At 38.1% G+C, this 18,294-nt stretch overlaps 1 protein-coding gene across 1 annotated transcript; it reads left to right on the plus strand.

The window, feature by feature from the left end:
- The first annotated feature begins 3,409 nt into the window (after window positions 1-3,409).
- On the plus strand, window positions 3,410-16,343 carry LOC107582635 (integrin alpha-E-like). Its single transcript, XM_016268549.1, has 17 exons — window positions 3,410-3,462; window positions 3,574-3,636; window positions 4,438-4,557; window positions 4,905-4,970; window positions 5,105-5,226; window positions 5,326-5,477; window positions 5,602-5,755; window positions 6,021-6,165; window positions 11,895-11,965; window positions 13,892-14,012; window positions 14,197-14,327; window positions 14,744-14,881; window positions 14,976-15,179; window positions 15,299-15,426; window positions 15,585-15,727; window positions 15,834-15,979; window positions 16,209-16,343. Exons 2-17 carry the CDS (start codon window positions 3,585-3,587, stop codon window positions 16,341-16,343), a joined length of 2,028 nt encoding a protein of 675 aa, XP_016124035.1. The 5' UTR covers window positions 3,410-3,462; window positions 3,574-3,584.
- Window positions 16,344-18,294: the final 1,951 nt, after the last annotated feature.

Below are 18,294 nucleotides of genomic sequence, written 5' to 3' on the forward strand. Positions count from 1 at the left end.
AAACTCATCTTGAGGAGAAAGAATGCTGAGTTGCATCCAAAGAACACCATACCTACTGTGAAGCATGGGGGTGGAAATATCATGCTTTGGGGCTGTTTTTCTGCAAAGGGACCAGGACGACTGATCTGTGTAAACGAAAGAATGAATGGGGCCATGTATCGTGAGATTTTGAGTGAAAACCTCCTTCCATCAGCAAGGGCATTGAAGATGAAACGTGGCTGGGTCTTTCAGCATGACAATGATCCCAAACACACCGCCCGGGCAATGAAGGAGTGGCTTCGTAAGAAGCATTTCAAGGTCCTTGAGTGGCCTAGCCAGTCTCCAGATCTCAACCTCATAGAAAATCTTTGGAGGGAGTTGAAAATCCGTGTTGCCCAGTGACAGCCCCAAAACATTACTGCTCTAGAGTAGATCTGCATGGAGGAATGGGCCAAAATACCAGCAACAGTGTGTGACAACCTTGTGAAGACTTACAGAAAACGTTTGACCTCTGTCATTGCCAACAAAGGGTATATAACAAAGTATTGAGATGAAATTTTGTTATTGACCAAATACTTATTTTCCACCATAATTTGCAAATAAATTCTTTAAAAATCCTACAATGTGATTTTCTGGATTTTTTTTCTCATTTTGTCTCTCATAGTTGAGGTATACTTATGATGAAAATTACAGGCCTCTCTCATCTTTTTAAGTGGGAGAACTTGCACAATTGGTGGCTGACTAAATACTTTTTTTCCCCACTGTAAGTCTACCTACACACTCTGACTAACATCAGACTGGCAAGTTTGTGAGCGTAAGATCCACGTAAGGCCAACGTGAGACTTAAAAGAGACATTAGGTCCCCAGTGAACAGATAATTGAAAGTATAGTGAGTCCGGAAAAATCAAATATCTAAATTAATATACAATCAATATTTGTGATCATTAAATTTAGGCAATATTTCTAATTAAAAACTGATGTAAGTCTACCTACACACTCTGACTAACATCAGACTGGCAAGTTTGTGAGCGTAAGATCCACGTAAGGCCAACGTGAGACTTAAAAGAGACATTAGGTCCCCAGTGAACAGATAATTGAAAGTATAGTGAGTCCGGAAAAATCAAATATCTAAATTAATATACAATCAATATTTGTGATCATTAAATTTAGGCAATATTTCTAATTAAAAACTGATCACTTGAAATTGGAGTCAGATTGAACACGGAGCTAGGCTAAAATTGATAAATTCAGAAGCGCAAGTAAAAGACCGAATATGCATTAAACCTTCGCTGTTTTGGGCTGGCAGGTGGATTCTTACATGTGGAAAATAATGTGTTTTTTTAACCTTAAACAGCATAAACACTTTGCATTACACCAAATACACCAAATAATTTTATTTTTAGCAACGTCATATGACCCCTTTAAGAGTTGCAGGTTTCCATGTTCACCACATCCTGTGACAAAGTCAGCATGAGATTGTCTCACACAACAGCGGTACGATACAAGCCCTTTTGCAAAACTAGTGAATACCTGTATGCCAGTGATGATAATTAATGGACATCTCACTCATTTTACTAAAATTGGCCACTTCAGTGGTCAGTTTTCTAATTAGAAAATACATTGTTTTGTTTAAAAACTGAATTTCAGATTCATTAGATTTTAGTGACTACATACCAGCTTCGTCAAATACTTTATTTTCAGATCTGTATAAGAACCACACCATGAGAACCAGTCAACCACAGAGTTTCCTTTGAGTGGACAATTTCAATTGTAACCACTTTAAAATTGGAACACTGTCTTTATAGTTTATAATTCTGACTCTTTCTTGTCAGTGCGACTGTCAGTGTCATGTGTTAGGACAGTAAGATCTATATTAACTGTAACTGCAGTTAATATGGTTTTACTAACACTTGTTTTGATCCTGCCCAAGTTTCTGGTTTCTAGTTACATTCTGATAGTGTTGGCAAACACGTATGCACTTAATATTGTTTCCAAGGTCATACAGCTTTAACAATAAAAATAATTGTAACATTTTGTATAACAAGCTAATAATTTTAAATTCAACTTCACTTTAGAGAAAAAGTGATGTGTCTGAAGTGTGCGAGGGGGGCGGGTTTAACAGTCAGCAGTGAGTTAACAGTTAACAGTCAGACCACAATGAGCTGCTTTCTGTCTCACTGTGCCGATATGTTTTTTTAAAGCGTGGAGTTTATCAAAATCACAAAATGTACAGAGGACTGCTATTTATGATTGGTATGTAATTATTTACAATGTTGATGTTAATGTTTATATTTAATGATAACATTTATTTGAGTTGTCATGATTTAAACTGTTCTTTATTTGAATCTGAAAATGTCTGGGCAAATGTAGAAACAATATTATTAAAACACAATTAATCTTATTACATTGTCCCTATGAAATAAAAGTATGTGGTCTGAATTATTTTGTATGTTACAGTCATATGGAGTGTGACCGGGTTCAACATTCAAATAACTCCTGTGAAGCATTTCAAAAAAGATGATCCACTCTTTGGTCAAACCATTATTCAATCAACAGATGGGTTGGTCATATATTAGAGTTTTATATAATTCTAGCTATATTTTTTTATTTTTTATTTTTTTTAAGTAAATTCAATTAGATTCTTTTTTATTTAAGATCATCATAAAGACCATTATTGACCTATTTTAGTAAAATTGTCTTAATTTGTCCTATTCTAGAGTTTTTGTTCCTTCCCCAAAAAATGGAGCACTTTTCAGATGCACCTTAAAGGATGAATGCATTGAAGTAAATTCTGATGGTACATTTGTCCTTGTCTTTTCATACTGATGATTACTCTCAGTAATCAGAACTTTACTTTGTTAATTTCATAATGTCCTCATTGATTTACACAATTACCTTTTCACTGTAAAAGTCTTATTATGTCAATATCTCTTTTAAAGATGAAAAACCTAAAGGCCTGAGACCGGTAGCATCAGTATCTAGCCTGACATCAGAAGAGGAACAACGTATTATGGTATTTATAAAGATCCTTAAATACAAGGATGTCAGATATGGCCGGCAACTGTTTTATTTTCAACCTGATTATACTTACAAAAAGTTGAGCACAAAGCTATACCAAACAATTAAACTGTTTATAATCAGTTTGCACAAGACTTTGAGTCTGTCGCACAGCATTTTCACAGTAAAACCACAGAGTGTGGTTTCCCCTTTACATATGTGACAGACAGAAATGTATAATTTCTCTTAAACTACTTCAGTCTGTGTGCATTGAATTTATTTAATACACAAGTTTCACAATTTGAGTTGAATAACTGAAATACGTAAATGAACTTTTCCACGACATTCTAATTTATTGAGATGCACCTGTATTTCAGATTCAAGCAGATAAAATCCTACCCTTACCTTTCAAAATCTCTTTCTTCTCAGTCAACAACAACAACAACAACAACAACAATCATTATCAAGGTGCAAGGACTGGTCAAGGTGAGCTCATCTGAGAAAAAAAAAATGTGTTACCTTAGTTTGAAAGAGTTGAAAGATTCTTAGTTTTAAAGAATCCGATTGCTAATCTACATTTTTATCAATATCTACAAGATCAACAGAAGATGAGAAGAGACGCCCAGCCAGACAGTGACACAAAAGATAAGGATTATGATGGTACTAATCTTGTTTTGCCTTTAAAATAAATTAATATTACATTCATTATGTCATGCTGATGGTGTTGTACAACAGATACAAAGAAAAAACCATCGTCATGTCACGTCATGTCAAACCATCATTTCTATATCTTTTGTAGATATATATTTTTTGATAGATTTTGTAGTTCTACACTAAAAAGCCACAAAAAAGCCAAGTACATTTTTGACATTCTTTAAAAAGTATAGAACTGAATGTAAGTTATTGCTATGACTAGTGCTTAAGGACATTCCCTTGATGTAACATCGGGGGGGAAGGTTAGGATGATTTCAAAGACCCTGATCAGAGAGGCCATTATAAGAGAACATTATGGATTCAATAAGGGATTGTTGTCAAGGTTGCAATGAATTGTCAAAAATTAATGCAATCACGTAATGTTAGGTAGAAATATGTGTATATTTTATTTAATTTTTTTTTCAAAGTTAGGATATAGTCTCTAACATTTTGAGCTATTTATTTTCAGACTATTTAAGCAACCATACAAGTTGCCGCTAATAGCTCAACTTCAACACTAAAGCAACAATTAATGCCTTGAACAAAGAAACAAAATACAAACAACAGGACAAATACAATAAAATAAAGAGACAATGATGAAAAAAAATGGTGCTTTAAAGTTTAAAATTCAGTAGCTTTCATTAATACAGAATGTACATCCTATGGGTGCAGCTAACACTTGAGTAAAACATTTATACATATTATAGATAAAGATAGATAAAGTATTGAATGAAGATAACGAAGATTTGAAATTTACTTCTGTCACAGTGAATGTGCCACTCCCATCAAAATCTGCACTTCTGTCTCCTGCTACAAACCAAATGGAAAATGAAAAACTCAACAACAACAACAACAACAATCATTATCGAGGTGGAAGAATTGAGGAAGGTTAGTTTGTTTATAATTTAATGTCATGCCATCTACCAAGACTATATTCATGGTGAGAGACAAAAGAAAATAGAAAAAGTTAAATAAATAAGCCGTTCTTAATAAATGTAAGATATAAGCTACAAACAATTTTTTTTTATCTTTGATAAAAAGAAAATGGCCTCACTTCATTAAAAACCTTTTCATAAGAATTTATCTGAAACGAGAGGAGTTAAAACCACATAGTCCATTAAAATATGCTTCAGAAATATTGGAGAGCACATCTGAAATTGAAATAAACTGTTGCCTTAATGTTACTAATTTAAGGAATCCGATTTATAATTTGCATCTCTGTCAATATCTACAAGTTAAACGGAGGATGAGAAGAGACGCCCAGCTGGATAGTGACACAGATGAAGATGAGGATGAGGATGGTACTAATATTTGTTCAGCCTTTGAAATAAATCCACATTTAGGCTATTATTTCATACTGATGGTGTTGTACTACAGATGCATAAATCAATGAAGCCATTATTTATATACTGATGTTTCAGATGATCTTTTGTAGATGCTGGGACAGAGATTGCTTTTGTGCTGGATGGCTCTGGTAGCATTCAACATGATGACTTTCAGAGAGCCAAAGACTTTATCTACAATGTCATGTTTAATGTTTGGAACACATGTTTCGATGCAAGTATAAACTAAAGTATTTTATGACACATTTTAAGGACAATTTAAAAGGTATTTTATCTTTAAAAAAAAACTAAAAAAAAAAACCTCTCTCTTCAGTGTAACTTTGCAATAGTGCAATATGGTAGTAAGATCAGGACAGAGCTCTCACTACTAGACAATGACAACGGGGCCAGAACCTTGCAAAAGGTCAAAGAAATACAGCAAATTTACAATCTCACAAAGACCGCCTCAGCCATCCATCATGTCCTGTGAGTTTACAGATTATGATATGAAATATGACATTTTACACCTTAAGTGTTTGATTAACATGGAGCACTTTTGTTGGTGATAAGTTAATGTCATGATCTCACTGGTTTCACTGGTTGTTTACAGCACAGATATTTTCATCCCTGAGAATGGATCAAAGATTGACTCCAAAAAAATAATCATTGTATTGTCTGACGGAGAAATTTTGGGAGACAATATGATTCTTTCTGATGTTTTGAACATGCCACAAATGAAAGGTGTCACTCGCTATTCCATAGGAGTAAGTGTCCTGTTTACTGCTTATTTCCACAGCATTTTAGATAATAAATAACATTTTGAAGTTTTTAAATGTACATCATCTGTTGGAGTTACAAATTACAGTCATTTATTTTAATTTGTCTTGTAGATACATCTAGAGTCCTACTAAAACACTCACATCATCTATATTACTCATAGCTTGCTATTGTATAGTTAAGGATTTTATTATGGTTTAACCAAATAAATCATAAAACCCATACACTTGCAATAACCACTGTTACCTTTAGGTTGGTGACGGCATTCTGAAAAAACCTAAAGCAATACAAGAGATGACGGACATAGCAGACCGTGGCAAATTTTTCAATGTTTCCAATTATGCTGCATTAGATGACATTCTGTCATCACTGCAACAAAGTTTAATTGGAATTGAAGGTAAGAAAGTTTTCAGTAAACATTACACTGTAATAGAGAAAGGCAGTTTTGTGGATCGTTTGCATGCTAAAATCTGATTGGATGAGCTGCTGTAGCCTAGATAAACAACCTTTGTAAAATTAAGCCTTTCTGATAATCAGAGTGATACTGTTTTTATACAACAGTTTTATACAACAGAACAAGAAGTAAATAACTGAGTATGGCCACATTCACACAGCAGTAGAATACGGTTGTCAGTCCTGTATTTGAGTCATTAATATGGTTATGTTCACACACAGTTCGGTTATTTACGGGTGTGACAACCGCATTCTGTAACCGAACTCACACCTGTAAATTTTCAGGACTCACAACCGCATTCTCGGAACATGCGCTGTGTGAATGGAACAGGACTGGACAACTAGTGTCTGTCACGTCACAGTGCGAGAGAGTCGCTCTGCCGCACAAACACACGTCTACCGTGTGGTGCGTGTTTTCTTGTGTGTTTTCAGTAACTTAAAGTGACGGAGAAATGAGCTGTGTGTCATCTGAAAGTTTCAGGGTTTGACTCCCGTTGCACATTCATACAGACAGTATTCTAAACACAACTGTAAGCTGCTGTGTGAACGGGACATTTCGAGACTCACACCTGTAAAGAAAATGCGGTTGTCAATCCCAAAAACTGACCGTGTGAACGTAGCCAACAAACATTGTTCTAAACAAAGCCATTGTAGAATCAAGCATTTTATCTCCAATCAACACATATAGATGGTTTTTTCCTGCATGAATCGGCGTACTTGAAGGAATCGGTTAAGTGAATGTTTCAATGACTCCTCCATAAAGAGCTAGTTTTCTTTCAAACATTCTCTCAGTATCTCACTAAGGGAAACACCTCTGGGCGTAACCGATCCTGGAAGCACCAATTACACCACATCTGTCAGTTGACAGACCAATCACGACAAATTTATACCACTGCCGGTGGTCCCCACTTCTTTCTCGTTCTCTTCCCCGTGAAGATCCTTTTGGGAAGCTATCCTCAGCAGTTCCTCGCAGGGAGTGGCCGCTAAACAGTTCACTTGACGAGACGGTGTTTTTAGGTACGTCTCTGAACTTTTTCCTTATTTTTCAGAGAGAATATTCACTGTCAAAGTGAATATTTTTCTTCTGCTGTCTTTTCTGGTGGGAACTAATGCGTCGAGGCGAGTTCTCATTTTCATATCTCGGGCCGTTACAGCTCTTTTTTTTCACCACGTTAAGTGGTGTGTCAGATTAATATTTCTGTATTAGCGTCTCTGTTATGGCGACTGCGAACCCATCTAGCAGCGCAGCTAAGGGTAAAGATCCCTCTTGCCTGTGCGCTTGCAGGACTATGATTTCGTCCAAAGACTCTCATCCTCTATGCATTGTGTGTCTGGGAGTTAGACACGCACAGGCCATGCTGGCTAATCCCGAGTGCTGCCCGCTCTGCTCTCTTTTCCCGTTAAGGGTATTAGAGCGCAGAATGCGAGTCGCGGCCGCGAATAAGGAGGATCTGAGTTTTTCCGCGCCACCTGTGGACAAAGACGAAGCGGCTCAGCCAACCCAGTATAGCTGGGGAGAGTTAATGGACGAAATCTCTCCTGAACTTCCCCTTCTCTTTGAATCAGACCCCTTGGCGGGGGATAAAGAGGAGAAGGAAGACGATGAGATGATCGCTCATCTTTTGGAAGAGGATTTAGAAGAAGTCAAGTCAAGTCATCTTTATTTATATAGCGCTTTTAACAATACAGATTGTGACAAAGCAACTGAACAGCATTAATTAGGAAAATAGTGTCAATAATGCAAAATGACAATAGTAAACACTCATTTTTCAGTTAAAGACAGTTCATCATTGAATTCAGTGATGTCAACATCCAGCTCAGTTTAAATAATATCTTTGCAATCAAGTCAACGATATCGCTGGAAATGAAGTGTCCCCAACTAAGCAAGCCAGAGGCGACAGCGGCAAGGAACCAAAACTCCATCGGAGACAGAATGGAGAAAAAACCTTGGGAGAAACCAGGCTCAGTCGGGGGGCTAGTTCTCCTCTGACCAGACGAACCAGCAGAACGGAAAAATCAATATAAGACGTAATAAAACAGACGATGAATAATATTAACAGCAATTATTATATGCCCGTGGGGGCATATAAGAAGAAGATGAAGAGGATGCAATTCTCCCTTCTAATCTCTCTTCCAGGCCTAACAGTGCGACTGGGGAGTCTCCCTCCCCCATACAGGGAGACTTGGACCTTATTGAAATATGTAGGAGAGCAGCTGCTAAACTCTCTATCGACTGGCCATCACAAAAGGAAGGCCAGGGCACAGAGAGTGATTTATATGATTTATATATACGTCGCGCACTTCCCCAGCCATGCAGCTGATTCCAGCCGTCCCAGCATGTGTTGCAGAGATGTGCCGTTTTTGGGACAAACCATTTCTTTCACAGAGTGCCTGTTAAAGGTTTTTCTCTAAGCTCGATGTACTTAACATAGAGGAACTGGGAATGTCCAACCCCCCCTCCCCCCAAGTTTCTGTTAATGGTGTTTCTGGCATTGAAACTTTTTGTGCAGGTTCTAAAGAACCAGCACGTTTTGATCAGATCAGAGAGCACAACGGCGGTGGCATACATAAATCATGGGAGGCACACGCTCCCCTCAGCTTCACAGTCTGGCACAGAAACTGATCGTGTGGGGCGCAAAGCATTTTCATTCACTACGGGCAATGCATGTCCTGGGAATAATGAATGTGGGGGCAGATCTCCTGTCCAGAGGAAATCCTCTGTATGGAGAATGGACTTTCCACCCTCAGGCAGTGAGCCAGTTGTGGGAGAGGTTCGGCTGAGCTGCCATAGATCTCTTCGCCTCGCACGAAAACACTAATTGCCCTCTATTCTTCTCTCTGGCGAGAGACGGTACGCCTGTGGGTGTGGATGCTCTGGCGCACCTGTGGCCAAACGCACTACTGTACGCGTTTCCTCCACTGAGTCTGATCGTACCAACGGACCAGCCAAGACTGATCACACCGGTGTGATCGTACGCTTCAGGGACCAGCCAAGACTGATCACACCGGTGTGATCGTACGCTTCAGGGACCAGCCAAGACTGATCACACCGGTGTGATCGTACGCGTCAAAGGGTTAAAAAGAGTAAGGGAATGTGGTCACTCAGTTATACTAATCACCCCGAAATGGCCAGGGAAGTTGTGGCTGATGGTGGTATTTTCTGGGGGAATCTGTTCAACTGTTCAAGCGCGCGGAGAGATTTTTCACCCAGCCCCGGAAAATGTGGCTCTTTGGGCCTGACCCGTGAGAGGTTAAACTTGAGTCTTACAGGTTTGCCTGTGAGGGTGATTGAGACTATTCAGAATGCACGAGCAGCTTCAATGAGCTCTGCATACGATCATAAGTGGAGTGTATTTCAGTGATGGTGCAGTGATCGTCCCTTTTCTCTGTTCTGTCGCAAATATGTTATGTTTTCTGCAGAAACTTTTGGATAAGGGCAGAGCCTTTTCAACTGTTAAGGTTTATCTTGCCGCAATTTCTGCATGCCATGTGGGGATTGACAGAAATACTATAGGTCAACACCCGCTTGTATGCAGGTTTATGAGAGGTGCGCGGCGTTTGCACAGGGTTTCAAAGCCACTGATTCCGCCGTGGGATCTGTCTGTGGTCCTTAATGCACTATCTCAGTCCCATTTTGAGCCTATAGAGAATATTGAATTAAAGCTCCTTTCGCTAAAGGCTGCTTTATTATTGGCTCTTTCGACCGCGAAGCGGGTTAGTGAACTTCACGCTTTATCAGTTCATAACTCCTGTATGCAGTTCGCTATGGATTACTCGAGAGTAACTCTCAAAACTAATCCAGCGTTTGTGCCTAAGGTGCGCAGGTCAGCTCTCACTTGTAAACAGGTGGATTTACTGGCTTTCCATCCACATTGCCTGTGCCCTGTCCGTGCGTTGCATCACTATGTGGACAGAACGAAAGCACTAAGGAACAGTAATCAGTTATTTGTTTCTTGGGCTGATTCTCATAAGGGTAAACCTATTTCACGTCAGCGCCTGTCCCACTGGGTAGTGGAAGCTATTATAGTAGGTTATAATAGCATGGGTCTCTGTCCTCTGGAAGGGCTAAGAGCTCATTCTACCAGAGGTATGGCCACCTCATGGGCACTATTTAAGGGCGTTTCAGTTCAGGACATTTGTGCAGCAACAAGTTGGACATCGCCTCACACATTTGTCCAATTTTATAGACTGGATGTCACTGAGCCATCGCTGGCTCATTCCGTCCTAAGCAGTGCTTGAAGTGGGCCGGTACGCACCGGTACGCAGTACCAGCACTTCTATATTTTAGCCTTTAGAGTACCTGCACTTTTTTGTGCGTACCGGCACTTCTGACATGTTGCCGGTACTCAGAGCAAAAGCGTCAGGGTCTGGGTGATTATATGTTCCCATAATATGATTAGAAATGACACTATATAAATTACACTACCCAGGCGAGATCACCTCTCATCTCGACCAATCACGTGAATGTATGCAAGCTTACCCTGCATTCCATTCGGAAGGGCTCATCCTTATGCCCTAATCCCTTCAAGGGTTTACCCTCCGGAGTGAGAGCCTTTAGAGTACCTGCACTTTTTTGTGCGTACCGGCACTTCTGACATGTTGCCGGTACTCAGAGCAAAAGCGTCAGGGTCTGGGTGATTATATGTTCCCATAATATGATTAGAAATGACACTATATAAATTACACTACCCAGGCGAGATCACCTCTCATCTCGACCAATCACGTGAATGAATGCAAGCTTACCCTGCATTCCATTCGGAAGGGCTCATCCTTATGCCCTAATCCCTTCAAGGGTTTACCCTCCGGAGTGACAGCTTCTAAGGGTTGAAGGGTGTAGGGAACCAAACAACTGTTTCTTGAAGTGCCCTTCTGCGTCATCATCATGTGCCCACACGGAGACGCCGTCATCATGCAAAGAATCTACACAAAAGATCATGGGAGCCCGAAGTGTCCATCAGTTGTACCCTCACTTGAGTTGAGTACCGGCACTTCTTTTTTTCCACTTCAAGCACTGGTTCAAAGTGTGTAAAAAAAACGTTTTTAACTCGTTCGTGGGTTTTTTTGTTGACATACTGTATATTCCTGTTCTATTCTTAGAATAGTTACAGGTGTTGTGTTTATGTTACACACATCACTGAGTTGGTTGACATGACTGCTTCGGACAGCATATCTGCAATATGGGAGTTGTCTATATCCCTTAGTGAGATACTGAGCAAATGTTTGAAAGGGAACTTTAGGTTACTTACGTAACCCCGGTTCTCTGATAATATGAGTGAGGTATCTCACCACACTTCCCTCCTTGCAGTGCATGGAGAAGAGATATGCGGAGAATGAAGTGGGGACCACCGGCAGTGGTATATATTTAGGGAGGCAGGACTCCCGCATCGCTGTCGTGATTGGTCTGTCAACTGACAGACGTGGTGTAATTGGTGTTTTTAGGATCAGTCACGCCCAGAGGCATTTCCCTTAGTGAGATACCTCACTCAACCAAGTCACCTCTCTCAACTCAGAGAACCGGGTTTACATAAGTAACCTAACGTTATTTAGTTCCCAAATGAGTCAGTGTGTTTTAATTAATTGTTAAGTGAATGATCAATGACTCACTCGTGAAGACAAACACTTGTTGCCATCTACTGGTTTTTCATGCAATTATCTGAACACTTTGTGTCTCAGGCACTCAGCAAGGTGCAGGATTTCAGTTCCAGCTTGCTGAAGCTGGATTCAGCACCCATCTCATGCAGGATGTAAGTAGAATTTTTGGTTTCTGATACCTTTTATTTGAGAAACTAATCTTCGTATCACTATTAAGAATGTGTGGATGTTTGCAACAACTTTTCCCAAGTTGATTCATTGTTATACTCAGGGGCGCTGCTAGCAATTTTGGGCCCTATGAAAGAATATGAGGTTGGGCCCCCTACCGCACCAAACATACACTATATTGCCCAAAGTATTGGGACACCCCCTTCTAATGAACAGGTTTGACTACTTTAGTCATTTTAAAAACATGACTGGTCTGCATAAAGCCAAGTCCTAATCCCAGCTGAACACCTCTGGTGTGACTTTAAATTCAGACCGTGAGCCAAAAACTCTTCACCAAACACCAGTGACTTGTACATACATATGGACAAAAGTATTAGGACACCCCCTTCTTTAGAACAGAAAAAGGCACTTCCAAAACTGTGGCAACAAAAATGGAAACATAATTCATTTTGTATTTCTATCTTTGTTGCCACAGTTTTGGAAGTGTCTAAAATGACTGTACCCATATGTACAATTCATTGGTGTTTGGTGATGAGTTTTTGGCTGAAGGTCTGCATTTAAAGTCACACCAGAGGTGTTCAGCTGGGATTAGGACTTGGCTTTCTGCAGACCAGTCAAGTTCTTCCACACTGACTGAATCAGTCTTTTTTTCTTTTCTTTTTTACCTTGCCTAGGCATTGTCATGTTAGAATAGAAAAGGGTCCTGTTCAAACTATTGGTGTAAAATTAGAAGCACACAATTCCCTAGAATATCCTTATTTGTTTAAACATTAAGATTTGTACTCATGGAAATTACTAAAGTAGTCAAACCTGTTAATTAGAAGGGGGAGTCCCAATACTTTTGGCAATATAGTGTACAAGCCATCCTAGCAATTCAAAATCTTTGTCTGCAATTTGATAATATTGACCTATTAGCTTACTTTTGCTATGGCCTTTGACCATTAGGTATCAGTAACATAATTAATTCAGAACCTGTTCTATTGACATAGACTTTCTTTGCCACACTATTCTGCTGATATAGAATGAGTTTGACTACTTGATCAGTTATATTAATAGAAATGCTTCACTGGGGCAAACAAAAAAATCCTAAAATAATAAATAGGATGCCCCATAACACCAGCATTTCCAGTAGTATCTGACTATTAGCTTAACAGCTGTATTCCTTGTTTGCTAGCTACCTATGCACATACAGCATACAATGTTAAAAATGTTCTACATTATGAACCTTAACCCAAAAACCTTTAGCTTCATACACTGTAGATAATTGTGACCCTGCCTGTGGAAACCCAGATAAAGTATTTTTTTTAAACAATGGATGAGTAATTCACTCATGGATTTGCTTAATAAAAGCCACCTTTGAGATTGTTTTGACAGACATGTTTATTGTGTATTATTTTCAATGTGTTTATTTCTAAATTTAGTGTGGCAAAATAGAAGCGCAGCCGTAATTCGCGTGCAGTGTATCTGGTTGCCATGACAACCTCAGGCGCTTCCTGCTGCTGCTCTATGTAATCAGAGTGTGAATTTGTAGATTTTAAAAGTACGACTGACCAAATCGTCCGGCTCAGTTTGCCCCCTCCCTCGAACTCTAAGACATCTCTAATTTGACAGTTTACCATCTGATCTCACTCAGTAACTCTAGGCTACGTAGGACGGGACGAAACCATGCAGTGAATGGGGGGAGATAATTTTGCCGGAAATGCAGAAATAAGCCGTAATTTAGTTTTGTTTGTAACTCTTTGGTAGATACATTTATCATTTCTATTACATTACTATTACTACTGTCACTACTAATAAAACAGATCTCTGGGGGCCCCAAAAGTGCGTGGGCCCTTAGAATCGTCCTAACTTTCCCCCCCTTAACGGCGCCCCATACTAATAACATTCATTTGTTTTTGTTTTCTGTGTAGAATTCTTATCTTTTTGGAGCAGTTGGAGCCTATGACTGGAGTGGTGGACTCTTTTTGCAATCTGGTGACACTGTGCAATTCTTGAATGACTCTAATAATGGACCCAAATTTTCCTATTTAGGTGAGTGAAGGTTGGATTTTTGAAGGGGTTTTTAAGGAGGTGTCACATTTATTTGGGTGAGAATTTAAACATCTTTAAAATAAAATGTTGTGAAAGCAGCTGATTTTTTTTTTTTTATGTATATATCTGAATAATTGAAAGTCATCTCAGGTTCATGTTTGTTGAATCTCCTTCCCAATCACAGGTTACAGTGTCACTTCTGCTAAAGTAAAACCCAGTACAACACTCTACATATCTGGTGCACCACGGTATAACTTGACTGGTGGGGTATTTATTTTTAACGGCTCTGAAAAGTATGTGCTCCAGGGAAATCAGGTATTTGTAGTTAATACTGTTGATATTAACACACCAGACTGTTTGTTTTAAGCTTTTGGCACTCAATCAATCAATCAATATTTCATATTGATTATGTAATACGTCATTTTTTTGAGACCAGACCATTTTTGATGACCAGTTTCCACCAAAATAAATCGAGTAATCTTTAAATGGTATGCATATCATGAATTCATAGAAAATGTAAAATATTTAATAAAAAATGTCAGTGTGATCTTTTAAAACCTCTAAAAAGTTTTTATACAATACATTTAAATTAAATCATTTATTACTTTAGGAAAGTTCTTTTTTTCTTATGATTGATTATTTGGCGCTCAGTCAGTTACAAGCTCCAGTTTACGCGTTTGTTAATGAATTATATATGATATGATATATGAAGTAATGTATAATTATCATAGGTTGGATCTTACTTTGGATCGGTTCTTTGTGCCTTGGACATTGATAAAGATGAATACACAGATTATCTATTAGTCGGAGCACCACATTTTCATCTAAATGGAGAAGAAGGCAAAGTGCTAGTGTACAAACTGAATCAGGTAAGATCATACTCTCCTTTCAGCTCTTGGATATATGTGGACAGGGGTTTAACATGATTTGTATCTCATGGGGGTATTTTTAATCATCCCAAAGCAAGACAGGTTTGAGAGCGTGTCCAGGGAGCTGAAGGGAGATGAAGGACAGACCTTCGCCAGGTTTGGTGCAGCCATTGCCTCTATAGGAGATATTGATGGGAACAAGTTCAATGATGTAGCAGTTGGCGCTCCTCTAGAAACAGATTCCTCTGGAAGCATTTACATTTACAATGGATTCAAACATGGACTTAACTTTTCACAAGTGCGTTTCAGCATATATTCTTTACACTTTCTTGTAGTGTTTACATAATGTTTTATTATTTGAAATTGATTGTTGTAAAATTATATGTGTTTTAATGTAATTTGCTGTTTCCTCCTTAGAAAATTTCACCCTCAGATTTTGGAATGAAACTTGTGCACTTTGGTCTGTCAGTAAGTGGTGCACCTGCTATGGCATCAAATAAGTCCTCCATCGCTGTTGGAAGTCAAGGGGGGGTGATTGTTTTCGAGTGAGTAAAAAATATCTTGTTATATTGTTTAAAGTGACAAACCATTTTTTACACTTTATTTTAATATTACACTTCAAAGTACTTTCTGTTTCATTAATGGATGGTGGAACCTTCTCTATAGACGTTGTTTCATTTTTATACTTTTTTTTTTTTTACAGCACAATCCCTGTTATTGTTATCAAACCAGCTATAATAATTACTCCAGATGTCATTCCTCTCAATCAACAGATGATTGAAATATCCAGCACGTTTGACATAATGTTCCACATATGCTTTGAAGTGATTAATGAAAAGCTTCAAAGTAAGTATTCTCTTTCAGTTCAGTGAAAACTGATTTTCACAAACATTTTTTATCCAAAACAATCCTCATGATTATTTTAACCATATTCACTTTCTGTTATTTTAAGTTGAACTTCCTATTAAGTACCAAATTGCCTTGGATTTTGGAGTAAACAAAAAGCGCCTCACTGTTGACGGCAGAGATCTCTTAGAAAACACTTTCAGCTTGACATCAGATGTAGAGTGTCCACCTGTTATCAACCTAAAATATTTGGTGCGTTGGTTCTCTTTGGCTCTTTTTACCTACCCCACTTGTCCAGTTTTTAAGAAAATAAAACATGTTACAATTGGAACAGATGTTCAGCCTAAACCCAGTACTACTACAAATTGTAAGAATAATTGACAGTATTCACTGAACAGCAAATTATTTCATATAAAAATCATTTGAGAGCTATGACTCTTTTTTATGATACTGACTGAGAAGAACTGTGTCTTCCTTTCAGGGCTGTTTTGATTGTTTTTCACCTATTAAAATCAAGCTGAATTTTTCATTGGATCTCCACCCAAATGAAGCCCCTCTACGAATCCTTGATGCATTTACTCCAACAGAGGTTGTAAAGGAGGTAAAATATTTGTAAACATATTCATAATGTAAAAATGTCTCAAGTTTGTTCACTACTTCACTTCATTTTTCAAATGTTTTAAAAGCAGCGTCTTATGCTCAAGGCTGCATTTGATTAAAAATACAGTAAAAACACTAATATTCAATATTAAAATTTCAAATTAAAAAATAGTTTGAATATGTTTTAAAATATAATTTATTCCTGTGATCAAAGCTGAATTTTCAGCATGATTACTCCAGTCTTCAGTGTCACATGATCCTTCAGAAATCATTTTAATATGCTGATTTGTAGAAACCATGATGCTTTTTTCAGAATTCTTTGATGAATAGAAATTACAAAAGAACAGCATTTATTTGAAATACTTAAATTTGTAACATAAATGTCTTTATTGATTGCCGATCAATTTAATGCATCCTTGTTGCATTTTTTTTTAATGGCTATATAGTTCAGGTATTCTGACAATCGTTTGCAGCAATGGGATGTTCATACAATAAATCTTTTCAAACTGATAGGAGAAATCAAACAAGATTACTGCCGTAGGAACATACAGCTTTGATGAGACCGTCTATACTGCGAAGGATACTTTGAGGACCATTCCGGTGAGCTGCAGTCCTTTTCGAGCATGCAAACATGTTATCACGTATTTAGTTAGTTACTGATAGATTTAATCATGCCATGCAGGTGGAGGTGATCATTACGAAGCTGCACGTGACGACATCTAAAGGTGCCATCATTGGAGGATCCATAGGCGGGTTTCTGCTCCTTTTCATCATCATTATCATTCTCTTTAAGGTAAAACAAACCCTTCTTCTCGGTCTACACACTTACACTGATAATGATGTTTACAAGGAAGATCAAGTCAAGCACATTGCATTGGATACTGTATTCCTTGCAGGAACCTGCAATTGTGTACTGCAAATTTTGGTGAATATAGTTGGTCATTTGAGTGGTTTATGCTTAAAATGTGCATACTGAGGAAATTGTGAGAGTTGTAAGGTTCTATGCTGACTCTGTGATCTCATTTCAGTGTGGCTTTTTCCGTCGCCGCCGTAAAGTGGACCAAGCACAGAGTCCAAACTGAAGACCGGCACAGCCCAGGAGGGACCATATCTTATCATATATCTTGCTTAAGTTTGTGTCAAAAAATATATTGTTTGTAAGATGAATTTATGGTCTTGTTTTTATTGTCAATTTAACATTAAGAAGAAGTTTTAATGATTGATTGTATTTAATATTGTATATAAACCTACAGAAAGAATGAAAGACAAAATCTGTGTTTCTAAGTAAATCTAAATCCTAAATATTCCACAATCAAGGGACCGACAGCTATTCCCTTGCACGGAAGTCATTTGATGAGACACCAAACTCCAAAACCAAAAGTCAAAGATAATTTTTCTGATGGATTTTATGATCCAATTTATAGTATAGCATCTATGGCAATCAAATGGCAAGACCCATTTACAAACCAATTTGCATGAAAAAAAAATCATCTTAAACCAGGTAAGAACTAACCACCAAAATACAAATTTTGGTGGTTAGTTCTTACCTGGTTTAAGATGATTTCCCAGCCTGGTCAAGGTCATGTTTAAGTAGTTGACTGGTGGTTCTGGTAAGCTGAAAAGTGCTCAAACTCTTTATAAAACAAACATATAACCAACTTGCCCAGGCTGGGAGACCAGAAGAGACATCATACTCTTTTGAAATTGGAAATAAAGTCTATTAACTAGTGGTCAATAACCTCCACGTGATGTGTACACACATACAGTCACACACACATACACGTGGTCATGTGATATGCTCTTGCTCTCACATGTCTGGCTATGTTTAGTCTTGCATCTGACTACTGCATGTCACAGCTTGATGCGTAGAAATAAATGGCTACCCAGCAAAGATATTTTTGTTTCTCTCTAAAACTGTGTTGAATCATATTACGCATAATGATTATGCGCCTAAATGCAACGTAAAA

This window comes from Sinocyclocheilus grahami, unplaced genomic scaffold, assembly GCF_001515645.1.
Source record: "Sinocyclocheilus grahami isolate Dianchi unplaced genomic scaffold, SAMN03320097.WGS_v1.1 scaffold46.1, whole genome shotgun sequence".
Classification (NCBI taxonomy): domain Eukaryota; kingdom Metazoa; phylum Chordata; class Actinopteri; order Cypriniformes; family Cyprinidae; genus Sinocyclocheilus; species Sinocyclocheilus grahami.